We start from the raw sequence: 27,326 nt of genomic DNA, 5'->3' as shown, positions 1-27,326 counted from the left end.
ATGAGAAGAAAATCATTCCAAGCATGAGAAACAGTGAGGAAAGGTCATGTGTGAAAAACATTAAGACCAGTCTGATTGAACAAGAATGAACAAAAGGGAGTCATATACCTGAAAATGTATGTTGGAACTAAGTAGTGAAGGGTTAAGTGCTAAGAGAATCTATTTGATAATAAAAAGCAATAAGAAGACACTCAAGCTTACTTGCTCAATAACATGGAATAGTATGAACGAAACTCTTACTTTTGGAATACTGATTTGATAGGTGTATGCAGAACACTCTAAAAATCAAGATTCAAGATAAGTAGACCAATTAGAGCCTACTCTCAATATATAGACATTGTGAGAAATGATGAGATCCAAAACTATACTGATGGTCAAGAGAAAGAGGGCTGAATGAGAAATGTTGTGGAGACAAAATCTTCAAACCTTGGCATTGAATTGGATATGGGGACTGAAGGGAAGAATTGAATGATTCTCAAAGTTGTAATCTTGGGTGACTTGAAAGATGGTGGAAATCTATAAAGAAATAGAGAGCTTGGAAAAACAATGGATTGGGAGTGGGGGGGAGAAGCAGGTTAGTTTTGTTACAGACATGTTGCCGTCAAGATCTCTAAGGAATTAAGAAATTCCAATATAGTTAGCAATGAGGTTTTGCAGATTAGCAGACAGGGCTGGTTAAATAGTTCTAGGAATCCCTGGCATAGAGACAATAATTGAACCCAAGGGAGTGCTTAGGATGACAGAGACAAAGAAAAGGGACCATAACAGTGCCTTGAAAGTCAAGAAATCTGAAAGGCATCCAACTATGTAGGAGGGGAACCAACACATAGTACTGTCACAAAGACCCAGAATGAAAAAGCTATGGGGGAGGGGGGGAAAGGGGAGAGGAGGAGAGAAGGTGATCAACAGCAATGAATGCTTCAGAAAGAAAAAGAATCAAATATTTCTATAGCATTTTTAGATTTTCAAGGTACTTTGATTTGATCCTTACAACAACCCTCTAAGATAGGCAGCACATCTTCATTTTTGCCTCAAATACTAATTCTCTGGGTGCTCTGCACAAGTCACTCCTTCAGCCTCAGTTTCCTCATCTATAAAATAGGATAGAACACATATGAAGTACTTGGGCAAATCTTCAAGTGCTGTATCAATATTGGCTATAATTGTTTCAGAGACAATTGTAAGTAAAAGAGAACTGAAGAAAGGGCAATTAAAAGATCACTAGTAATTTTGTCAAGAGTACTTTAGGTTGAATGATACCACCACAACAGAAACAGCAAAAAAGCTTAAGAAGTATAGGCGCCAAAGTCCTGAGGACAGAACAGTAACAGGATGAGATTAGAAGATGGAGAAAGGTCAGCAAGGTGCTCTGTGAATAAAGCACCAGACCTAGAGGGAGAAGTTCAAATTCAACCTTAAGACACTTATTAACTGCATAACCCCAGGCAAGTTACTTTACCCTTAAATGTATTTAAAAAAAAAAAAAGAGGAAACCTAATGGTTGAGGAGCCAAGAGAGCCAAGGAAAAGAAGATTAAATATTAATGACATTATGGAATAATCTGCCAGATGAAACTGGAAGTGGCATCTCTAAAGTACAAGTACAGTGTGTTTTTGAGTTGTCCAGTGCCCAGGTCTTTCCAATTCCAAGTATAGTTCTCCATATATTATACCACCCCATTTAGTTTCATTCATTCATATGTGTGTCAGTGTTTTAAAAAATTGCAATTTAATGATTAATGGGGGGAATCAAATAAGCAGAACCAATCAATAAATCTCAATTTTTGGGAAAGAATCAAAATGTTTATATTCAAATGCTATCCTACCTATACCTTCATTTTATTTTTATTATTAAATCTAACAACTTAATTTTAGGTAATATCTATGTAATCGTTCAAAATTTTGGCTTAGAAGCAAGAATAAGAAGGATTTTGTAAACGAACCCCACTAAAAACATATTCAATTTCTAAAAGCATTAAATGTAAATTCCATAATCCTAAATTCACTTCAACTTTTTAAAATTAAGTTCATTTACTTCCAGAAAGGTAAAGTCATCTAGAACTCAAAGAATAGGGTTGGGATTAAATTTTTTTTTTAATTAAATTTTCTTTATTTTGATCTTGACAAAACAAACACAAATGTTTCACTATTTAAAAAAGAGTAATGGAAGAAATGTGAACTTTGTTACATACCATGTTTAGAAGAACTGTTGGCACATTAATTCTATAATAAAGACACGTGTACTTCTTTCTTACATAAATCACATTAAAATAAAGATGATATTGTCACAATACTTCAAGTACAATCAGTTCTACTTATAGCTCATTTTTAAAAACACCAATTTATAGTAATACAATTGATATTAGGGAACAAGATGAGCTTAAGAATTTATACAAGACTTCAGAATTCTACAGAATTTCTTCCAACAGCAAGAATGAAGAGAATTGACTCAGTATACCAATTCCCAAGCCCCTTCCCTTCTACAAGCAGGTCTTGGTCAAGATACAGAACCATTTTGATAGTATCTCTTCCAGGATAAAAAGGAGCTGCATAGCAGCTAACCCTGAGGCAGGAGTTATATCAGGAGTTTTGGAGAGGCAAAAGTCTATCAACATCCCAAAGGAATGGACCCCTGCCACTATTAATTGGAGTATTTACTTCTTAAAAATCCATTTTAAGAGGTTCTTATCTTTTTTGTGTACATCACTGACAAAGTATTCTGTGTTTTGTCCCTAACCCCGTTTTCCCCAATAAACTCTGTTTTTTAGTAATTCAGACAAATCATTTCACCTTAAAAAAGTTTTGGTTTTCATAGCCATAAAAGCTAGATAACTCTTGCACTAAAACCTTTTCTTCCATAGGATTATTATGGATAATGTGCAGAGTGTTTATTTTGCTTGTAAAATCCAAGTGCTTTAAAAATCTGAGCTTACATTTTATACCAAAATTTGGGACATGCTCCACTAAAACACTTGTTAAATAATTGAATCAAATGCATTCTCTTACATACAATATACAAACACACATATACCTATATAAATACAAAAATACAAGATTTCCAATGACATTGAAAAATGCTATTGGTAGAGATGAAAAGAATCTTCCGGATTAGATTCTTCCCTCTAAGTTATGGTCAGAGACTGGGAAAAAAAAAAAAAATCACACTAATAATATAAGCAACAGATCATCCCTCCAAAATAATTCAGAAATGAGGAATAAGCAAAGGTGGAAAGGCAGAAAGAAATTGATATTAGGCAAGACTGAAGAGAAGAAAAGTCCTGATGAAAGCCAGGACTAGAATTGCCTTCAGAAAAATATTTTAAAATATTCATTACAACTAAGGTTAGATAGGTCCTCTATGTATTAATGATAAAGATAATAAAACTTTTTCATGAGGTACAGTACAGAAAAAACCTTCAACAATATACAGGACTTAAGGAATATAAGGGGAAAAAATTGGGATAACTAATGCTGAAGCATCTGAAATCTTTCTAAGATTAAGGATCAAAAGAGTACCAAGACAGAAATCAGATTCATCTCCCCGAGTTGAACTCAGACTTCAGACATGAACTGTATAACTCTGGGCAAATAAGTCAGTTAACTGTTTACCTCAGTTTTTTCATGTGTAAAATGAGCTAGAGAAGGATAAGGAAATAGCAAACCAAATACAAAAAGTATCTTTGCCAAGAAAACCCCAAATGGGATCATAAAGAGATATGACTAAAACAAGTAAACAAAAACAAGAATGTCCAACATTACATTTCAGATATGATCATTATCAATAAAGACCTGATGAAAAGCTCAATTGAAAAAGTAACTTCATTAAAATAGCTGGATCTAAAAAAAAAAAAAATAACACCATTCTACCACCACTTCCCAAATGGCTTTCACCTCTCCTACTTTCCCTCAAAGTCCCAGCTAAAATCCTATCTACTACAAGAAGTTTTTCCAATCCTTCTTAATTCTAGTGCTTTCTTCTATTATTTCCTATTTATCTTGTATATAATTTTTCTATATATGTTTGTTCTCTCTACTGGACCGAAAGCTTTAAGTGCAGAAACTTTTTTTTTTAATTGCCCAAAAACACATTAAATAGCCTTTCATTACAATCATGCACAAAAAAAAAAAAGTTTACAGAAATGAAGAAAAACAAATAGCTAGAAAGATTACATAATAAAAATAATGATAGTATCTAAATTAACATATAGGTTCAATACCATATCAATCTAATTGCCAATGGATAATTTTATAGAAATGAATTCAGGAGGACCTGAGTTCAAATCTGGTCTCAGACATTTAACACTTCCTAGCTGTGTGACCCTGGGCAAGTCACTTAACCCCAGCCTGGGGGGGGGGGGGATTTCATCATTGAAACAGGATAGATAGATAAACAGGATAGGTACAAGACCAAGACTCAAACATGGTAGAGTGAAGGGTTCAAAAACAAATATTCAAGAACCAACTCCTGAGATAATATCTCCCTCTCCAACGGTATGTCTTCTATGTAATGAATTATTTACATGTTGTATCCCTATTAGAATGGGAGTTTCCTAAAAGACAACAAACTACCTGTTTTTGCTATTTCTATCCCCAGAGCTAAACACAGGGTATGAAATACAGGAAGTATTTGTTGGCTGAGTAAGCTTATCTTCTTTATGCCTAAAGAGGAACTCCTCTTCCCCTCCCAGCTACCCCCCCCCTGCTCTAAAAATTATTCTTGATTTGTTACTTTTGCTTTATACAAAATTATACCACATTTAGTCATATGATTTACAGATCCAAGAAAGCAAATTTGAGGAGAAAATAATTTTATGATTAACATGGTAACTGGATGAGAGGAGAAAGAAAAACTTAAACTACTACCACCCTCTTAGACAAGGAAAATGAGTTTTTTGCCCTCAAGGAGTTCTCATTATGATAGAGACAACATAGAATCACTTAAGTACTAACAAGAGAGGTGTGTTAGGGAAAAATCAGCAAGGAAAAAGATCTCTGGTGGAAAGTGATATTTAAGAGGAGGGGAAGGGGAGAAAGGGATGTTAATTTGTTCAGACAGAAAAATCACTTTAGCATCCAGTGAAGGACGGCTTGGAATTAGAAGATAATTGAAACAGATTCCCCACTTTTCAAGTTATATATAGACTCTAAAAGATTCTGCAACAGATTTGGCTATATGGAATGAATGTGCCAGAGGTTGAGAATGACCATGAAGTTCAAGTCTAGGTAATAGAATAGTAGTACCCTAGAGAGTAACAGATAAAATTTAGGATATTCACAAATTCCCAGCAAGCATTTAACTTCTGCTTTCAGTGCCACAAGGAAACTTTCTGAGACAATAAATTTTGAGCAAATACTAATATGTATGCATTCTTGGAGGAAATTTTCCTCATCAGGAAATTCCTCTAACAATGAAATCATAGATTTAGTTTTTTGTTTTGTTCTTTAAGAAAGGAAATAAAAAAGGATTCAGAAAAATATGTAGACTATATAGTAAAGCAATAAGCAGAACAAAGAGAGCTAAAAATAATGGAAAGGGTCTTTATTCTAACTTCAGTTTGAATTTCACCTTTAAGACCTTGGGGGCAAGTATCTTCCCCATCATCCATAAACGATGGATTTAGTACCTACTAGGTCTAGATGTGGTGAAGATCTTAGGAATGATGTAGTGATAACCCCCTTTTAGCTCCAGCTACTTGGTCTAGGGAATCGTAGTTAGAAAGATGTATTTCTTCCCTTAGGCTATCCTATTTTATGGCTAGTATGCAGAATCCAAGATTGGTCAGATAACAGCCTGCTGGTCAGTGATAAAGGGGCTTCTGAAACTAATGATAATTAATAATGAGGTGCCCTCAGGTTAATTCATGCAGAGTACACAAAACTGGAAGCCTATCATTTGACCTAAAGAGTTTTCAAGCCTAAAAACACTTTCTGAAGATTCCCTTCTCCCCCAAGCAATTAGGGACACTACTCCTGCACATAAAGAGGCTAACCACTCCTCCACCCCACCTTTAAGCAGAAACATTAGTCTATCAGGGACAACCTGATTTCCCTTCACTTTTCCCTGTAAATTTACCTCCTTGCTCTTACCTATCTTCCCTTTTTGGAATTTAGCCCACTTTAATTGGTGTTACAATTGTAATAAACTTAACTTGGAGAGGGCTCTGAGGCCTACAAATTTTTTTGAGATACCTGGCAACAATGGTGTGCCTTTAAGTCTCCCAACAGTATCTGGGATATTTCTAAACCTACAACCATAATAAAAATAAAAAGATCACCAAAAAGGAAGTTCAATTTAGATATGGAAAATAATGAAACATCTCTTCACTTAAAGAAGACAAGTGGGGGGCCTATTAAAACAGAATATTATATATACTGTAGATATTGTGACCATTTCAGATGTTTTTGTTTTCATTTATCAAAAGGAATGGTTCAAAGTTGGAGAAGATAGAAAATGTCTAAACATTAAATAAAATTTACCAATAAAACCAAATTTCTTTTTTTAAGGATTTTCCAAAATTAAAAGATTAGCTCAGGGAAATATTTTTGATAGAAAGCCTTCAAATGAGTTCTAAGACTTGAAGAGACTTAAGCAGTTTAGCTTGGGGGGAGGGGAGGAGAGAAATCACCTGGATAGTATTACTTCTTAGTGTCACTAACATTTTCTACCACAGTCTTGAGCTAAAAATTTTAGCATACCTTTGTGTAAGAAAAAAAAATTTTTTAAACATAGTATCATAACACATGGGAAAAAATGTGTTACTGGTCTAAGAAGCTGCTATTTTCCAAAAGATCAAAACAATTATTTTTAAAATGTATACCATACAATGATTTTATAAAACAGAACATGTGAACGGTGAAAAGAAACTTGTATTGTGCAATTCAAATTTACAAATTGCCCCCAAAAAATATTTTTAAAATCACCAAGTGGAAATTCTGCAAGTTTTTAAATTGTGCCTCTGGACATCATAGCAGTTCCTTTCCAATGCTGGAATTGTATACCTAACTAGTCTAGTAACTTAAATTTGTATCACAAGTCAAAATAGCAAGTAACACATTAAAAAAGGAGAATAACAATACAAATTTATATACATGACAGTGATTCCCTTCTTTTAAGAAAAAAAGCCCAAGCCATCAAAAGAATCAAGAGAATATTAGTGCAGATATATAAAAAAGTATACATCAGATTATCTGGGGAGACAAAGCACTAACCATGGTTTCTAGTAGAAAAATGACCATGAAAGAAAGAAATAACCAATGCTTAAAGGCCGTGCATTCCAGTGTCAAGTTCCTTAAATGAAGCCACTGGATTAGCCATATTCTAATTCATCAGAAAATTCCCTTTTGTCAAACTTACTTTTTCAAACACCAATCAAGATATTCAAATAAATACATTACCTATATAGAACAAATATTTGAACTTACAAATTCCTCTAAAGTGTCTTAGCCTTACCCCACTATGTTAAAAAAAAAAAAAGTAAAAAACTAGACAAAAACTACAAATTTTATCCAAGTTAATAAACACTGCTAATCTTCCATTTCATTTTTGTAGTAAATTAAGATAATATTAACCTAAAGACAGAAACTGTATACCTTTCATCCGATCCCTGACCCCCCACCCAAAAAAAACCTGGTCAAGGTCCTCAATGACAAAGGTTCAAAATGCCAACTGAAACATGGGAAAGTATTATATTTACCACCACCAGACATTTATCTAAGGCCTTCCACATATACAAGATACTCCTTGCTAATTAAAGGAATTAGAGGAGAAAAAAAAAAAAAAAAAAAAAAAACAGGCCTTGCGCTCAGGAAGTTTACCTTTGCTATATGGCACTATGATTCATAAACAACTAAGTAATCTGAAGAGGTGGTGGTATTCAGAATTTAGAAGAGGAGGATGAGATGTTCCCCATATGCACTCCAGGTTTAGACCGACAATGAGAAAGTCAGTTTGAGCTGAAATGTGTGAAGGGAATACTATGAAATGTCTAGAAGAACCACATTGGCTATTCAGAGGACCAAAGGATATCTGTAAAGTACTGTATATAGCACATAGGTGTTCCCTTTCCCTTCTCATTCCTGTTTACACCTAGCTCTCAAAAAGTTATTTTCCTAAAAAACATAGTCACTTTCCAACTCATCTCAAAAAACTCCAGAGCCTCCAAGATCAAACATAAAATTCTCTTGTCAATCTATCTTACAAGTCTACTTCTTCCAATTTCAATTCACACTTGTCTCTACTGATCCAGCTATGCTGACTTTGTTAATCATTGCATGTAACACCCTGTACTCCCTTCCAACATGGATGACCCCAAGAAATTCAATCATCTTCCCAAATTATATCAGCTCTGGAACTCTCTTTTACCCTCTGCCCCCTAATTGGTGGACTAAGCAAAGAACCCCCAAAAACTTCTATTTAAATAAGTCTCTCCAAGCCAATCATTGTCACTTTCTACTAGCCACATTCCTTTTGACCTGAACTCCATCATGATCCATTCACATTTATATCCCCAGTATTTAAGCACAGAGCCAGGTACATAGCAAGCACTTAAATAAATATATATATATATATATATATAATTTTTTTTTCAATTATCCAAAATCTAGAACATTCTCTCTTCTTTCCCACTTCCTAGTTTCCTCAAATCCCTCTTTCTACAAGGGAAGAGAGAGAGGAGAGAGAGGGGAGAGAGAGAGGAGAGAGAGAGAAGGAGAATTTTCTCAAGATCCTCCAGGAGAGTAATTTCATCCATCTCGGTACCATTGACTAGTCAGAGGTCAATAAATCAAAAGCCAAAGCTAAAAGAAAAAAAGTTTAATTGGCATCAGCTGATGGGCAACTTCCAGGTGACTAACAAAGCCAAGAAACAGAGAGAAACATATATGTAGATTTTTACACAAGGTTAGGATGAGATCCCCAGGGGGGGGGGTGTCAAAGGAGCCTATCAGGTGAGGCTGCTCAGATATTTTCCTCATTTGGGATAATGAGTAATAGGGAGCAGATGTCAGGAGATTTAGAGGAGAATAATTTAACTTAGGGTCTCAGAAGTTACAAAGAACAAGTCTATTCCTGTGAGAATATTTTCTTTATACATAATCCCATCAGAATACCTTTATGGAGCAATAAATCTCTAAAAATAGTGAAGGCCTCCTTCAAGATGAAATCAGTAGGCTTATGTTGTAGAGAAAAATCTAGATTGAATCAGTCTGTATTTATACAACTCTTTAGCTCTGTTTAACCAGAAAAGTAATTCATTTACAATAAACAATAAATAACAGCTAACATTTATCACCTACTTTGTAACATGTGCTGAGATGCCACTTTACAAATATCTTCATTTGATCCTCACAACATGCCAGAGGTAGGAATCATTATCCTCATTTTATAGATAAGGAAAGAGAATCAAATGGCAGTTAAGTGACTTGCCCAAAGTCAAACTACTAGTAAGTGTCTGAAGCAAAATTTGAATTCAGATCCTCCTGACTCCAGGCCCAATCTTCTTCCCACAGTTCTACAGAGCTGCCTCACAAGTCATTACTGTGAAAGTCTTATATCATGTGCTGTTTCATTTGGAAACAAGAACAACAAACATCCAGGCCAGGAGAGCTGAATTTAGGTCCAAGGAAGATTCCAGGGTCTTATTCTAAGATTTCCCATAGGTTTCAACAGGCTGCTAAAGGGCTTCATGAGGCAGAAAGGGAAAAAAAAAAACCAAACAAAACACTTATTCTTGAGGGCACAGTCTTTTATTATTCCATATTACCCCTGCACTCCCTTCACCCACCCCCACACAAACTTAAAACAATGGACATCCAATATTAAGAATGATTTGAAAAAATAAACAAAAAACATCTTTATAACTATGCTCTGAAGGAGCAAAACCTAACCCTAGTTCCTAAAATAATCTTATACTAAATTTATTTCAGTGTTTCAGATATTCAATTATTGATTAAATTGGTATAAGCACTACATATATGCATAGACTAAACCCTTATTTTCATGTCTATCTTAATCTTGTGGCTATCTTAATTAAGTTGCTCTACCTTTAAAAAGTTCATCACTAGATGGTCTTATCAAGCCTTTCTAAAATCAAGATGCCTCATCTTCAGATGATGAGAATACCATCTAATAGTAAGGACCTTGGTTCTCTGCTAATAAAACCTTGAAAGAGCTCACATTTACCTCTATTCCAAGGTTAAGCTTCAGAGAATGTAGGCTATAACCCCGTAACAAGAACACTAAAAATAGAAAGGTTCTGCTTAAAAAGAAAAAAGTCACCAGAAAAATAAGTAAGCCTTCTAAATAATTTACAATTATATGGCATATTTAAGATAGTTTGTCAACCACTTTTTAATAAAATACAAGAGTCCAAATCATATCCCATCAATACATGTGAATAATAATTGGCCTATCTGTCAGGTTTGGGTCAGTCCCAAGGAAGTAGCATAAAAATTACACCGTTCTGCCTATCTCTAGAAACTTATTCAGCACAGAAAACAATTATAAGGAGAGCAAAGGATATTTTACCCTACAACTTATAAATTTCCTTCAATCCAATAGAATTTTAGAGCTAATGAATGAAAATACCTGGAAAAAAGAAATGGTCTCATGAACAGACAGCAGAAATCAACAGAAATAGCAACTAGGTAGAAAAAAGCAGGCCAAACTGACAGCTGTTACTACTTCAAAGGAACAACTAGAACAACTAGAGGTATAGAGTTCTCTCAACAGGGGAGAAATTTCAAAGAAGCAGGGAAATGCAAAGCAATGGTCAGCTATTTAGTTTAAGCATTACCAGGCCAGTGACAGAATTAGTTCAAATCACATTTAAGAATTTAACACTTAAAAAACGTTATTAGAAAAAAAAAAAAAATTCCTCAAGAATTTAGTAACATACCCATTGCCATCTACTGGAGGAAAGAAAAAAATGCATTTGGTCTAACTTTAGGGTTAGTGAGTTACCACCAGTTCTAATATTTCTTCTTGAGCCAATCTACTTGATTGGAGTGGGTACAGGGGATGGAAAGATATACCTCATGGGGAAAACACAAGTAAAATGTTCACACTGCAGAAATAGATTAACTTTGCTTTTTAGTCTAAAACCAGAATAACTGAAACTTTAATATGACAAAAAGTCACCATCCTGAATTATTCTTGCCAGACTATATAATAGAAGTGCCAAGATGACACTCAAAACAAGACAGCCAACATAACCTGGAGTGGAGAGCAAAAAAACTACTATCTCAGAGCTAAATAATACTCAAGGGTTAAATTTAAGTCATCTCTAGCACAAACTGGCTGTTTGACCCTGAACAACAGTTCACAATCTAGTTCATAAGGTAGAAAGCTTCCTCACCAGTATAAAATACTATGATAAACATGCAGATGCATTTCTAGCATCTTAGCAGTACCTTTCTAAAATTGAAAGGATATTTCCTTACCATGAAGTCACAAAAGAATACAAATATAGCACTTTGTAAACAAAGTTGTATGTAAAGGTTAATCGTTGGTGTTAATGGGCAAATCTAATGTAAAAATATTAAAAAAGAATTCAGCATATGTATATCCACACAAAAAAAATACAAATATGCTATTAAAGTATCTACTGTAAGTATTCATGATTCAAATTAATAATATACATATAAATAAAAAATAAAATATACATATGCACATATCATATATAGATGTATTAAAAAGCCATTACTAAATAATTCTGTATATGCTCAAAATGGTTGCCACCTAACACTGGAACAAATTCTGTGATTGGATTACCTGTTTAAATGCCTGACAAGCTTTTGCTGGTACAATAAAAAAAGCATAAAATAAAAAAGACAGGAGAGAAAAAAGGATGGAGCTTAATTAACACTTGCACACAATTCAATTAAAGTAATGTGTAGTAATCCAAATAGAATATTTATATACAGCATTTCTATTCATTTCTCCTTCAATAATATGCTTTCAAACAAGAATCATTTTAATACACCATCTCTCCATGCCATTCCCACAAGTGAGGGCAAACAAATGACCTTTTTATTGCCTGTGTCAAGTTTCCTACCTACAAATTAGGGCCCTCCATACAATCTTATCTCCTGCTACCTTCATTCCAAAAAGAAGCTTGTTTTGTCTCCTCATATAAAACCACCTTCCTCAAAAATGTACATAACCTGAATTCAACTCACCTCCACTATCCCAAATCCCTTTACTTACCCAACATGACTGTTTCATGAGATACAAGATCCCTTCTTATATAATCTTTGTAATCATCATAGCACCTGGCCCAAGGATAGAGGCATATAAAAAAAAAATTCAATAAATAATTATTGGCAGATAGGCCTGTCCTATGCCTAACATCAACACTTAAAAGACCTGTAAAGATTCCTTGCCATTTATCCTACTATTGTTAAAAATCTTCTTACATGATAGCATCTCCAATTCAAGACTGAAGTTCTTTAAGATCAAGGATTGATTTGCTAGCAATTCTAGAACTTGGTAAATAGAAAGCACCTTTCCATTCAATTATCCTTCTTTTTCATTGGTGTAAGAAAGAAAGCAATCCTCTAAAACAGATCACAATCCCATTCTGCCTAGGACAAGAAATTTCAAGATCATAAGTAACAAAACAAACAAAAAAAACACTTTGCAGCCAGATTGCTATTCTGAAGTCTCTCCAAAACTGACCAAACTGGTCCAGTCCATCTAGAGACTTTTATAGTTTAGAATATGTACCTTACTTTAGAGCAGAAAGTGTCAAACTCAAAAAGAAATGGGATCCCTAAACTGTACATAAGGACCCCCCCCATAGAAAACTACATAAACATTATCTATGTGCTACTATATTTTAATCTGGTTCAGGCATTTGACACCTCTAAGACCACTCTCAAGCACCTCCATCAGTCAAGAAAGCATGGTAGGACCCTACAATAGACTGAGCTAGAGAATTGGGACTTTTTTTTTTTTTTGTCTTTCTTTGTATCCCTAGCTCACACAGTTCCTAACACATAGATATAAAAAAAAAAAAAAAAAAAAAAAAAAAATCAAAAAATTTCCATGTTTAAGTCATTTAAAATTTTCCAAATAATTCATTGTGTCCAATTTTGCATTGTTTCATTCCTTCATTCAGTTAGTCCAGGTTCTTCACTATCTCACACATATGTGGTCACCAAATCTACACTTCTACTTCATGCCCCACCTGTAAACACCTCCAAATCACCAATGCAAATCCTACCCATGGTCTCCAGTGAGGTTTAATGAAGCCTCATCTTAGTCCTTTTCAAATCCTGGAGAAACCTTTTTATCCAGTGAAATAATCACCTCCAACAGTAAATGCCATCATTTGGGACAAGCAGATCCTTGCCTTCTGGTACTATTTGATTTGTGTTATGAGTACCTTCTTTCCCTGACTAACTATAATTGATCTTGGCCTCAAGAGGACAAAAAAAAAATTAATCATTAAGTTTCTTAAAAACCCCGGATATGCAATTACTTCAACACTAAGCACCTAAGTAGATGCTCAATAAACATTAGTTGAATGAAGTTCATGATTAGAAGACAAGTTTTATAAAATGAAGAATGATAACATAATTCAACAATTTCACAAACTGAGAAATCAACTAAAGTTGTTCCAAGACATCTAAGAAGCTACAAGCCAATTTATAAACTGTACATTAAGAATGTCAAGGTAACTATCATTTTCACATTTATGTAGATGCTACTGTGACTAATACAAATACTCTAGCAGAGCATTACTAGAAAACTACAAAAACATTACTAAATTCATAGCTGCTTTTTGCTCATTTTTGCATCCCTTCAATCAACACATTAATTATTACAACCAATTATGTAAGCATCCACAAACTTTTGGATATTAAAAATGGTGGGAAACTGTTCTTTATCTTAAAAAATTTTTCGTAAATCAAATCTGTTGAAAACAAGGGTTTATCTGGACTATATATTTTCCTGATTATGAACTGGTTGGGATAGATGTATTAAGACTTTTCTAACTGTTAAATCTCATTTTTCTTAAAAGGCCAAAGAAGGAATTGAAAAGAGAACAGTATTTCAATTCGACAAATCTGAATCTTATATTTCATAAAAAGAACCTAAAAAGCTAAAAGACATTTTTATACTGCCATAAAAATTCTCTATATGATTTGTTACTAATGATAAACCAAATTCTAAAACATCTATTTAGGTCACGCAACATTGAAATACCAAGGAGTTTAGGAAAAAATCTACAAAGACAGGTAAAGGCAAAGTTCACCACTAAAATGTTAGTGAATTATGTCACTAGAATTTGCTTTTTTTTGGCAGGTTGCCAACCAATCTGAAGTAGTACTAAAAATAACCATAAAAAGGTTTTTGTTTTGTTTTGTTTTGTTTTCCTTTACTTGATATCATTAGGATAGTATACTTCTAAGTAAGGAATTTCCACTATCAATGCAAAAGTTTCTTCTGCCACTTTTGAACCATAAAGTTGTCTAGGACAATAAAAGGTTAAGAGACTTGTCCATGGTCGTAGCAAATGGTCAGACATGAGAAATCAACATCAATTTATTTATACAAGCTTTTAGCATAGTACCTGACCCATAGAAGGTGCTATAGAAATACTTATTCTATTACCTCCAGTTAATAATAGCAGTATTTATAGTACTTTACGGTTTGCAAAGTTTTTACAAATGTTATCTTCATTTAATTTTTGCTGGGAGGTAAGCAGAATGTGAATGACATGCCCAGGATTCAGTTATTAAATACCTAAATCTGAATTTGAACCCAAGGCTTCCTGAATCCAGATTCAGCCACTTTGTCCCCTGTACCATTTACCTAACAAACTCATTATTTCCCAACTTTTAGGTCACTAAATATACCTATCTTGCCTCATTTTTCCTCCAGAGTAGCTATTCAATTATTTCTCTAATAACAAGTCATAAATTATAGTGCATGAAACTTTACATTCAAGGACATATGGATTCAAGTTATTACAACCCCTTTGGGGGTCTGTCATTTAATTCCCAAAAGTGTATAACTAACCATTCTGAAAATAGAAAGATATGTTATTGCACGGAGCCATCTTAATCATACTTTACCCCAAAAGCTCCCCAACTCCATCCAGATCCTCCTCCCTCCCAAACAATAACAGCTAGGCCATCGGGGAAAATCCCTCCCCCCCATTACTTATTAATAACCCAGCATAACCATTCCTTTGACCAGAGATCAAGCAGTGGCTTTATAGCAATCACCCTTTGAAGAGAGCTCTCCAGGCATTGAGTGACCAGTGTGTAAAAGCCCCACCTTTCCCTTTTCATTTGAGACAGAATGTTAAGCACAATAAATATGCAATGATGGTTTTTAATACATTATCTTTCTCCACCCCCATTCTTTAAACTTCCACATTGCTGTAAAGGATACATCATGATCCTTCACTACCTCAAGTGTCATTTTCCACTGCTTTGTTCTCCTCCTTCACCCCCACACATCTAATCAGTAGCTCAATCTTGATGTTGCTATCTTCTCATCTTTGGCATTTGTCCCCTTTTCTTCACTCAGTCACTACCCGATTTCATGGTCCCATTACTTCTTGCCCTGGACTATTGCAACAGTCTGCTAAGTGGCAACCTTCCCAGCCCCAAACATTCCCACTTCAAACCATCTCTGACTTAACAAAATGTTTTTTCCTAAAATGCAGATCATATAGTGTTACTCTCATACTCAAACTCAAGTGGCTCCTTACTAGCTCTATAGGTAAATAATCAGTTTTGAAACTTTTTAAAATTTCTACTTTTGTTAAAAAATTCATACATAATGCATATGTATATAATTTATACACTATAAAAATACATGATTATTAGTATTTAATATGTAAATAATGTTGAAAGCCAATTTGGGGGGAGGATATGATTGATAAACTCCATTTTGTTAAAATTTGCAAATAAATAAGCACATATTTGGGAATGCAAACTCCAAATTGTTTTCCTAGAAAGTCTGCAGATCACTATTCTAAAGGACAAAGATGTTATTGATCAATAAAAGCCCTAAATGAACAAACTACTCCTGCAACAGATCAGACTGAGAGTGCCACCAAAAAAAAAAGAAAAAAAAAAGAAAAAACACACCAGAAAGTAATGTTTATGCAAATGTAGTTGAGAAGTAGTAGGACTTTATATATAGGAACAAAAGAGTACTTCCAAAATTCTTTGGGTTTGTTTGACAAGTTGAATAAAATATATATTCAAAATGAGTTTTTCTTAGAAGCCTGGCACTTATGCTTACAAATAAATAAAAGCTTTCAGAATCTATATATGGGTAATGATATCATCACATTTGTTGCAACAAGAGTATTCTTTCTAATAGGAAACAATGGGAATGAGCTAAAAGCAAGCCTACCACTTTAACACTGCTGGAGATGCAAATTATTTAACAATAGCATCAGGGAATATTATTTAGGCCTTCACAGTAAACTTCAAATTATCCAATCAACTCAATTATCTGCAATGGGCAATATAAACAATTTATAACTTATAATACATTATGTTTTACAAGTAAATTCAGCACCCAAATGTGTTCTACTTTTAATTATTAAAATTTGTTTTTTAACAGACAGAAAAGACTAAAGGTATTAAAAAGCAAAGAAAAATCAATTTGATGTTAAAATTTGCAAAGTATAATAATTTATCATAACAATTTATTCTATCATGAGAACTAGGCATCATCATCTAGGTCAAGTATTGATAATATTAAGCAATTTTCCTAAGACCCTTAGTCCTAAGTCTCTTAAAACTAGCCCCACCAAAAAAAAGACCAAAAAAACCCCAAAGGCCTGATTGTTCCAGTGCTTCAAAAAAACATCCAAAATCCATGCTTCAAACTTAAAATGTAGACATATTTGCTCATTTCATTCAGTTTAGTTGTTTTTCTTTTTTTCTGAGGCTGGGGTTAAGTGACTTGCCCAAGGTCACACAGCTAGGAAGTGTTAAATGTCTGAGACCACATTTGAACTCGAGTCCTCCTGAATTCAGGGCTGGTGCTCTATCCACTGCACCACCTAGCTGCCCCAAGTTTAGTTGTTTTAATGTCACAGAAGTTACAACTAACTCAGACCCAGTTCAGATTTTAAAGCTCACCTGTTCTTGGTTCATAAAAAACAATTATGAATTGAAAGAAGTAGAACCAGGAAAACAATATAGACAAGGCCCAAATAAAAGCAAGCACTGTATACTTAGTGGCCAACCTAGATCCTAGGAAAGAGCTAGGAAAATGTACCTCCCTATCTATTTTAGAAGTGAGGGGGCACTGAGTGGGGAATATGCACATTCTATCACATGTGTGGCATGAATTGACTGGATTTGCTGAACTGTGTTCCCTCCTCCCTCTTTTTACCATTATAAAAGATGGCCTACTAGGGAGGATAAAGAGACCAATATATAAAAGGTGGTCTATTAGGGAAGATAAAGAGACAGATAGCTCACATAGATTTAACATTTTAAGGCTTGGAAAAATACTTTAAAAATATATGATCTTCATAACAAACCTAGGAGGCTTACAGGTGAGGAAAGTGAGAGAAAATCCATTTGTCCGGGATCCCACAACTATTAACTTATCTGAAGCTCTACTTGAACTCAGGTTGTCTAGACTCCAAGAAGTCCAAAACTTATTATATTATAAAGACATAGGGTGCCATATAACCAAAACATTTTACAATTATTAAAATATTTTTTAAATCGTTAACTTGTTCTATGTGGGAAAAGAAACAATTCTAATAAAAATATAAATTATCTAAATATTTCATGTGTGTTATTAATAAACACCATAGCCAGCGTGTATGAAGTGCTTAAAGGTGTGCAAAGTGCTTCCCATATGTTGCACCATAGTTCCTTAAGTGTAAAATACTTTGGAAATAATGCCTAATACCTAAACAAAATATAATCAATAGTGACACAATTAATCAGGATACTGTCTACTGTCTGTCCTAGGCAGCTACACTATTAGCCTGTGACAAACTTTGTCAACAAACCTTTATTAAGTGCCTAACTACATATAGTATCTAAATATGCAAAGAAAAAAAATTATGTTATAAGGAGCTAGAAGAAGAATATTTGAATTCTCTCTTGAAGAAAGCCAGGGAACCTAAAAGTTAGTGTGGTGGAAAGTGACAGCCAATACAAAAGCCACTGGAGCCTGAAGATGAAGCGGGAGGAACTTCAAGTAGGCTAGTATAACCTACAGAGATGAGGTTAGAAGAGGAAGGTGGAGTAAAGCAGGAATAATAGGAAAATGCCAGGTTATGAAGTTTTAAGTAACAGATCATGGAGAAAGTGGGGGTAAGGGAGTAGCAAGGTCACAGAATGCATATCACTATACTATGTGTATAGTACTATATATACTATGTGTATTTACTAACAGTAAATGGGAATCTTGTCCTTACCTTGATAAAAAAGCCTATAATCTAAATGGAGTAAGAGTGCAAAAATGAATGCAAAAAAATCCAAAAGATATGCTCAATACTAGGAACTTTTTAAATCTATTTCAACATTTTCTATTTATGGAAATAAAAATTTCCATCTGTAAAGAGCTTTGGTCAAACTCTTCATTATATTAACAGAGGCTAAGTATCAAAATAACCTCTAAATTATTTGGCTTTGTGTACCAGAGCATACACTCTACCAAGCTCAGAAACCCTTCAGGGTCGACTTTAGAAAAGCACAAAATGACAGGACAAATATTTCACTTGGAGAATATTAGTAATTGACTACTTATAAAAGCAAAAGTGGCAGCTACAGCAAAAACAGGCTAGATTAGTCAAGACAAATCCTACAAGGCTCTAGGAAGTGACCCTAACCCAAGCATTAACTATACAATAGTTACACTTGCTAAAGTTATGTGACTTGATGCAGGTAAAGTGAGTTCAGTTGGAAGCTAGCTCTGCCAAGTACCTGGAATGCAAGTTGAAACTAACCTGGTGTCTAAAACACAGTAAACTTTTTTCAGAGCTATTTTCTAACTTGAACTTCCTAGCTTCCTAGGACAAAATCTAGATTTTGTCAAGGAAGAGAGCCTTAACTTGGGAGTCCCAGGCCCCAAGTATGAATCCTTGCTCTTCTGATTACTACACCAGGATGACTCTGGCCCAATCACCAATCATCTGTAAAAGGCCTAGATAATCTTCTCATGTTCCTTCCAACTTCCATCTTCTAAGATGAAAGTGATAGTAGTTACTATATAATAAGGTTTACACCATTTTCCTCACAAAGTACCTGAATTAGGCAGTACATATTAGCATCTTATTGACATAAAAACTGAAGCTCTCATAAAAGACAAAAACTTTTTACTGATTAAAAATTTTACTGACAAAAATTGTATCTAAGATTTGGGGAGTTTTTTGGTCTTGAAACAGGTAATCTTTGGTTTGTGCCAGTAGGGTATTTCTGCAGATGTCTTAACTATTCTGCAATTTCTAATCTTAAATAAAACACTGCCTGGAGCACTGGGAGGTAGAGAGCCTTGCCAAAGGCACAGCCAGTACTGGTACTAGGCCTTTGGAACCAGGATAGTTTGGCTCAAGGGTGGGTAACAAACTCTCCACTTTGCCTCTCTACACTAATCTAGAAGAAAAAGAGAAGACAAAAATGACAAGCATCCTAAGAGTTGCAAAGTGCTAAGAGCAGGCAGGTGGGAAAAATATGCAAATACACTGTAGCAATTTCTCCCAGTGGATAAACTGCTATAAACTTAAAAACTATTTTTCAACCAGTTTCCATGTGGCTCTTTAAGCTCTAAATACCCAAAACACTTCCCTCCCTTCCCCCCCCACCCAAGTACAGTCCTAGGTCCCAAAAGTACCAACAGCTACAGTATATTTTTGGATAGGAAACACTGCACTGTAGATAATATCCTAGAAGGCAGATCTTTGTCCTCCCTCAAAAAGTTTACCATCTAGCAGAGGAAGCACTCTAACAATCATGAGACAGCAATAAGCAGATTTCATAATACTATAGGCAAAGATTTTATAAGCATTATTTAGGAAATTCAAAATAAAGACTCCCTTGTGGTAGAATTAGGGAAGTTTTTTCGAGAGATGAGCCTCAACCACATCTTAAATGAAGTATAGAATTTGAAGTAGTGGAGCAAATTCCAGATGGGCAGTGGTGAAGAGCAGTATGAGTGAAAGCACATACAGAGGAACAAAGAGGTCCCTATTTAAAAGAGCATGGTCTAATAAATGGGGTGGAGGGGAGGGTTTGAGGACAGTAAAGAAGTAACAGAATGCAGTACATCTTAAAATATAACAAGGCTTCAAATTAGTATATCAAGGACAAAAGAGAGGGTGGACTATTTCCTTTTATCCATCTAGACTATAAGGGAAAAAAATGTCCAAAAAATACAATCACTGCTAATTTGTAGCTTCTATTGATTCTTTCCATGTCAAAGCATCACTAATTCTCTAGCTTCGGCATTTTCAACCACCACATCTATTTCTTTATCCCGATTAAGATAACTCTAAGGCTATTAGACATCTTAAAAGCATGGAGTCTAGAAGTTCAAATTCTGTCTCAAACTACCTGTGTAAACCTGGCAAGTCACTTAACCTTTCTATCTCAGTTTATTCAACGGTAAAATGGGGATAATAATAACACCTCATTCCCAGGATTGTTGTGAGGATCAAATGAGATAATATTTGTAAGGAGCTTAGCACAATTCCCATAGAAGCATCCTAATAAATAATTGCTTCTTTCCTTCCTCTAAGATAATTTATACACACAAAAGATAAAATTTTTAACACGTGGAATTCAAATTTCTTTACTTGAAAATCTTTATATTTCTATTAAAGGGGCATTGCTGCTTTATCCTATCTTAATGTTCATGTGATAAATTTACTGATTTCATCTGAACACCAATGGAAAAAACTCTAAATAGCCTTCTTCATTTTTCCTAGAATTATCAAGAGTTTAGTGTGAGAAGGGATCTTAAGAGACCATTTTCCTCACAGATAAACTGATACTCAGAAAGGTTATGGAATTTGCCCAAGTTCATGTGGCTAATACATAGAGTACTGTAACCCAGGTCTTCTCATTCTGAGTCCAGTGTTTTTTCTTCAGACTTCATCAAATCAATTCCCTCATTATGTTTTCTATTTACATAAGCATATATATGTAAATGACAAATATTAGGAGTATAGGAGTATTATAATAGGAGTATTCACCTGTTTTTCAAAAATTAAAAATCCAATTAAGCAGCACAATTCAGAAGAATTTCCAATTATTTTCAAATCTTTAACTTCTGACTACAAAAACTGATGATGGCGAATTTGCAGAATTATTATTATTGTACTAAAGAAATTTAAATAGCTTCTAGGTCAATGTAATATTTTTCAATTAGCTATACAGCTCATTCAGTACTTAAAAAAGTTTTTAAGTTTTTCAACTTCCAAAATTTGTCATATTTATATTCAACTATTGGAAGCTTCTAAGTTTAAAATATAAATACCCATTTTTCTTATAAAAAATAAAAATGACAAAAACGTTGGATGCATAGTAAATAACTTAATTAAGTAGTTTAAAACACACAAACAACATATTCAAAGTCCTGAAAAGCAGTATATCGAATGGAAACAATGACAGGTTCTTAATTGTGGTCACTCTTTAATCCTAGATGGATATTCAAGCACTTAAGACATGAGACACACGTACAAAACCCAACAAGCTCCAGCTACACTATACAGACTAAAATTTAAAATAAAATCCGGGGCCTGCCACAACTCCCTTTTTCAAGCTGACAACAAATCCATAATGGTTCCCTCTTTCTCCGAGGGCCTCGGTGGGAGCTTGCGCCGACCCCGCAGCTAGCCCCGCACCGAAGCTCCCTAGCTATAGCAAGGCCTCCGCAATCGGGGCCACTAAATGCGACACGCACAGGCCCGGAGCTCCGGGCCTCGGGCCTCGGGCCTCCTACTCCCTCACAAGCAGGACCTTTGTTCCCGGCGCCGGCTTCTCCCCCTCCTCAGGAGCCCTTTCAACTTTCTAAACTGCCTTCGTTTCGGGAGGGCGATCTCAAGTCTCCGCTCCCCAAGCTACGCGAGATTAAATACCCGGCCAGGTCGGGACTCCCTCTGGGGAAGAACGCCAAGTTAAATGCCAGCAGCCAGGGGCCTAGCGGGCGGAGGAAGCAGGCCGATCGGGTGCCGGGCCGGCCCCAGTCAAGCTGGGAGAGCCGGGGGTGGCCGCTCCTGCGCAGAGGGCAGCGCCTTCCTCGGAGCCAGACCTCCTGGAAGTGCTGCCCGCAGCCCCGTCGGCGCTCCAGCCCTTGGAGTCACCCATCCCCTTCCCCCGTCGGGAGGGCAAGCCCGGCGTCATTGAGGCCGGGGGGAGGGGCTCTAAAAGCCACCCCCCCAAAACGAGAGGGAAGTGGAGCTGCTCCGACCCAGGAGCACCTCCCGGCGTGGGTGGCCTATTCTCGTGAAAAAGCTCGGGGTCCATGTCCTCGGGCACTGTCATTGAAACTCCCTCCTTTACACGCTGGGGGGGAGGGAGGGGAGATGCGGGAAGAACGTGTTTATTTAACGCACAAAATGCCCACGTACACACACTCCCACGCACACACGTCGGGGAAGGCCGAGCCCGTGACAAGCATTCCGAGCCCGGCCGAGGAGCCTCGGTGGGCTCCGGCTTACTTCCCCTCCTGAGAACACAACTTTTCACTCTTTGGGGGTGAAGGGGGGGGTAAAATCACTCGCCCCCTCCTCCGGTGCCCTCCACGCCCCCCGCCGTCCCTTCTCCCTAGAGCCGCCCCACCACCTCCGTTCCCGCACCGTGCCGCACACACCACGGCCGCCCAGCCTCGAGGGCCCACGGCTTCCCTCGGCCCCGCACGGCTCCACCGCGCTCCTCCAAGCCCGAGGTGCCTCCGTCGGCTCCCAGGTTTCCCTTTCCGGGCCGCCTCGGGCCTCCCAGTGGTCCCTTCCCCCCATTTCCGGGCCCCCCGTCCCATTTCCGGGGAACTCTCTCCGTCTCTATAGACCCCCCCACCTGCACTTCCGGCCCCCCACTACTCACTTCCTACACCCCTCTCGGACGACTGAACCCCCACTTCGGGCTTCCCGTTCTCCACAGTCGTCCCCACACACTCGTTTACCATCTCCAAAGGACCCTCGTTTCCGGGGGCGGGGGGAACTCATCCCCCCCTTCCTCCTCTCCTACCTAGTCCCCCTTCCCCCGAATCCGAAACCCCTCGAACTCATCTCTCCACAGTGCAGCCCCCCCCCCTTTCACCACCACCACTGCGGCTGGGCCGGCCCTGGCCCGAACCCGGCCTCCAGCAGGCCGTACCGAGGCGATGACACGACAAGGCTCCCTGGGATTTCTCCGCTCCCCCTAACCCCCCCCAGTCGCCAGCACCCCCTCCCCTCTCCCCCCTGGCCCTCCGGCTCCATAGCACCCCCTCCTTTCCCACCCCACCCCCCCACTGCGGCGGGCCTCCCAGCCCGGCCCTGACAGACGCGTCTCAGTTACCTAGTTCGGCCCCGAGTCTCCGCTCCGGACTCCGTGGCGCGGCAGTAACTTCCACTCTCTTCCCCCACCCCCCACCCCCCCCCAGCGGCGGTGGCGGCGGCGGCGGATCCTCCGGTCCCTTCAATTATCAGCTGAGCCGCAGCACCGCGCCGAGCGTCCCCCTCCGCCTTTACCTCCCTCCCTCCCTCCCCCTCCCTGCCCCCCCACCCCGTTCTAACACTCTGGCGAGGAACTACTTTATCCTCCTCGCCAGGGGCATGCCCGCGGGACAGGCCCCACTGCCCGGACCGCGGCACATCACATTACCCCCCCTTACCCCCCCACCGCCCGACCCCCGTTTCCCCCCCGACCGCCTTCAGATCTCCCGATCCCTACGAGGGACCAGGAAGGGGGATGTGGGGCTTCTATTGGTATCCCTCCGCCGGGGTCACCCCCCCCACCCCCACTCCCGTCTCTCTTTAGATAGCAGGAACTAATTCCCCTTCGGGTCAATGGGGTCCCCAGGGTGTACGTTTCATGGATGTGGTTTGGACTCGGCCCCTTGGAGGATAAGGGGATGCCCAGAGCACGTAAAATTGAAAGCCCTCTAGCCCTTAAGCTGGAGTCCGATTTACCAGGACTTTGGCCCCATGACCCCAACCCAAGTCCCGCCCCTTCCTGGTTGCCGAGGCGACGGCGGTGGCGTCCCAAGATGGCGTCGCTGCTGCCAGAGACTCTGTTCGAAGCCGGCGGACAAGGCCCGGCGCCGAGTAAAGACTACTACCAGCTACAGATCACCCGGTCCCAGGCGAGTGCGAAGCGCGGAACGCCCACCCGGGCCATCTTCCCGTCCCCGCTCGACCCCACCCCAGAACCGGTCCCCGGACGCGACCCGAGTCGGCCGGAAGCTCCCTAGCCCTAGCTCCGAACAACCGCACAGACTCTCTCGGTCAAATCCCAGCCGCGGCCGAGCCAGAGGCCCACGGGGGCCGCCCCGGCCCTGCCTCGGGCTTAGCCCGGCCTCCCTCCTCCCCATCTCCACACTTGCCTCGGCCCGCAGTAGGAAGCGAGGAGAGGGCCAGAGCAGAGCCGGTCCCTGAGCGTCCCGCGGGGAAGCCGGGCTGGGGGAGGCTCCGGGGCCCGAGTCTGCGCGGGCGCCCAGAGGCCGGAGCAAGTTTTGAACTCTTCACTCGAGCGTTTACGCCTCCGGCCGCCCGGGTCAGAACTTCCGGGTTCCCCTGAAGGGGGTAGGGGGTGGGGGGTTGGGAGGGGGGGCGCTGGAAAGGGAGGGTGCTGGAGAGAGCTCGACTTACCTGTCTGGAGCACAGACCCTCTCCCGGGGCAGGCTGGGAGTGAGTTGGGCTAGAAAAATGTTTCAGCTGCTCGGCAGTGTCAGCTCCACCCATAATGACATCTGCTTCTCAACAATGTGACCGAGGATTGGACTGTCGGGGGAGTGCGGGACCCACCCCACCGCCGCCACCGCCGCTGGCGGGGTTACCCCCCCGCCTTCATTGTTTACCGCGGCCCTGACGGGGCCGGCGGCATTGTGCTGGGGCGTGGAGCGTGGGGGCTCCGGCTGCGGGGGCGGGGGCGCCCCCCAATTGATGCTGGGGCCCGTAGCTGGGGGAGTCACCCCTCCCCGGCAGGGGAGGGAACGGGAGGGGGGCCGAGCTCCCTTTACGGCCTTCCTCTAAACGGTGAGGAGATGGGAAGCTCTCTGAGGGTAAGGCCGGGGCTCGGGGATCCCGAAGCTGGGGCCCCTCCCCCATCCGGCGCCCGCTCGGGGCCTTGCACCCTCCGGGCCCCCAAATTGTAGTACCGGAGGGGGAGGGGGCGGGACGTTACTCACCCTGGGGAATTGGGTGGGTTTTTTGGAGTGCCCCCGACGTCTCCTGAAAGAGAAGCCTTAGAACTACGTTTTAATTGTACAGTAGCTGTCTTAATAGAACTCCCAGTTTGGAAATTCTAGTTTCTCTAAAATTGAATATATTCTTAAAAGCGTTTTTAAAATTTGAACAAATTTGTGTTTCTTAAATATCCAAGATCTTGTAGAAATCAAACTATAATGGATTTCAAAATTTGACAAGCACATTTGTACCTTTAAAAAATAACTCATTCTTATTGTACCCTCAAATATATATAAAAAAAAATTTCTTTAACGGTGGGGAGATTTCTAGACAGGCTTAGTTCCTTCTGTGTAATAGGTGCTCAGTAAATGAAGGAAGGAATCAAATATCCAGGAAGGAGTAGCCTGCCCCAAATCCCATGTGGAAGAGATTAGAATTAAACCTCCTGGATGATTTAGATTCTTTCAAAAAAATATTGATGCGAAATTTCCCTCCCCTTTTTCCCCCCTCGAATACCTATTCCCAACTGTTTCTGAACTTTCCAAATGAATCCTCGTGAGGATCCCTTCTACTTTGTTGACATTGGAGAGCTGTAAAAATTGTCCGGTATTTCAAAGCGGAGTCCCTCCCACCGCCATCAGCATCATTGTGCTCCGTGTACCACAGAGAAGAGGGTTGCTTCCAAGGCTTTGTTCCCAAAATGGTCCAAGGGAGGGGAAACTTACAACCACAGGCATTGCTGCAGATAGCCCCAGCTCCTAGTCTGACTTTTAGGCCATTAGGAAGTGCTCTTCTAACACTGACTCTCTATCCAACGAGTGATGTGTCATTCCCTCCCAGTCTCAATCGTAGGATCAGAGATTTAGGACTGAAATGACCCAGCCCTCTCATTCAATAGGGACTCCTGAACTAACAAAGTTGGGGTGAAGTTCAAATGACTTTGTAAGAAGAGTTTCGAAAACCTTAAAGAAATAAATGTCAGTTCTTTTTATGATGCATCTTGTCTGGCATCTGATTCAAACAATCAGAAAATTGGAATAACTTACATGTGACTTTTGTCCTAATGTAGATTTAATGTAGATTCAGCAATCCTTTGCACCTTTTTCATTGGTTTATATTTCAGTAACTGATGTTCATAATAAATGCTTTTAGATCGAGTTGTAGATATACAAATGTAAATATATACACATAGGACATATATAATTATATATACATCCCAGATTTTCTGGGTTTAAAAGTTGATTATGCTATGAGGTGATAAAGCTGAGTAGAAAAACAATCCTTTATCCCACCGAATTTGTTGATCCAGAAAATATAGGGTGGTAACTCTCCATTAACCAAGCATCCACAGTCTGCCTAAGTGAAACTTTGTTGTAACTAGTGCCCTGATTTCCTGCTGAATGTTTTATTATAAGGGAGGAGAGGGGGAATGGCTACTGTCCTCTTATGCTTGCTTTATTCCTTTTAATCAGTTAACTGATACCTTATTTTGTACCTACTCTAAGCAAAGTACTGTGCTAGGTATTGTGAAGGATACAAGGAAGTATAAGATGTGATCCCTATCCCCAAGAAAGTTTACAGTCTAGTTTAAGAAGATAAGCTTAAATAAAAATTTAACTCTTGAAATGTTATTTAACAACAGTATCCTCAAAGAAATCTCCCAAGGCAATGCCTAGCTAGTTGCAAAATTAAGGGTATACTCAATAATATATGAACATTATGCTTTAACTCAATTCAAAAACCTTTCTTGATTCCCTACCACCATCAATTATTCATATTTTCCCTCTCCCCCCACCAAAAAAAATTATAAATGTATACTTTGCATTTACTCATTTTATTCACTTGTTCCACACCTTCTCAATAAGCTTCTTGAGGGTGCAGAGTATTTCCATTTTTTTTCTTTGTATCCCCAATACCTACAAAGTGTATGGGGGCCCAACTATTAAGAAGTGCTTGTTGAATTAAATTGAGAGAAAGGATAAATCGCTTTGCTCTGAAGTAA

At 38.7% G+C, this 27,326-nt stretch overlaps 2 protein-coding genes across 2 annotated transcripts in view; one reads left to right on the top strand and one right to left on the bottom strand.

Moving 5' to 3' along the window:
* TRIP12 (thyroid hormone receptor interactor 12) overlaps positions 1-23,635 on the bottom strand; it is a 158,062-nt gene extending 134,427 nt beyond the window's left edge. The window contains 1 exon segment of the mRNA XM_074298481.1: positions 23,496-23,635. The gene's annotated coding sequence lies outside the window, so the exon portion shown is untranslated.
* Positions 23,636-23,884: 249 nt separating this feature from the next.
* The window catches only part of FBXO36 (F-box protein 36), an 83,487-nt gene continuing 80,045 nt past the window's right edge, over positions 23,885-27,326 (top strand). The window contains exon 1 of the mRNA XM_074298484.1: positions 23,885-24,282. Coding sequence (XP_074154585.1) covers positions 24,016-24,282 — 267 coding nt within the window. The 5' untranslated portion in view covers positions 23,885-24,015. The remainder of the gene's footprint in view (positions 24,283-27,326) is intronic.

The sequence above is a fragment of the Sminthopsis crassicaudata genome, chromosome 3, assembly GCF_048593235.1.
Source record: "Sminthopsis crassicaudata isolate SCR6 chromosome 3, ASM4859323v1, whole genome shotgun sequence".
NCBI classification, from domain to species: domain Eukaryota; kingdom Metazoa; phylum Chordata; class Mammalia; order Dasyuromorphia; family Dasyuridae; genus Sminthopsis; species Sminthopsis crassicaudata.
This window is presented reverse-complemented; position numbering and strand designations above follow the sequence as displayed.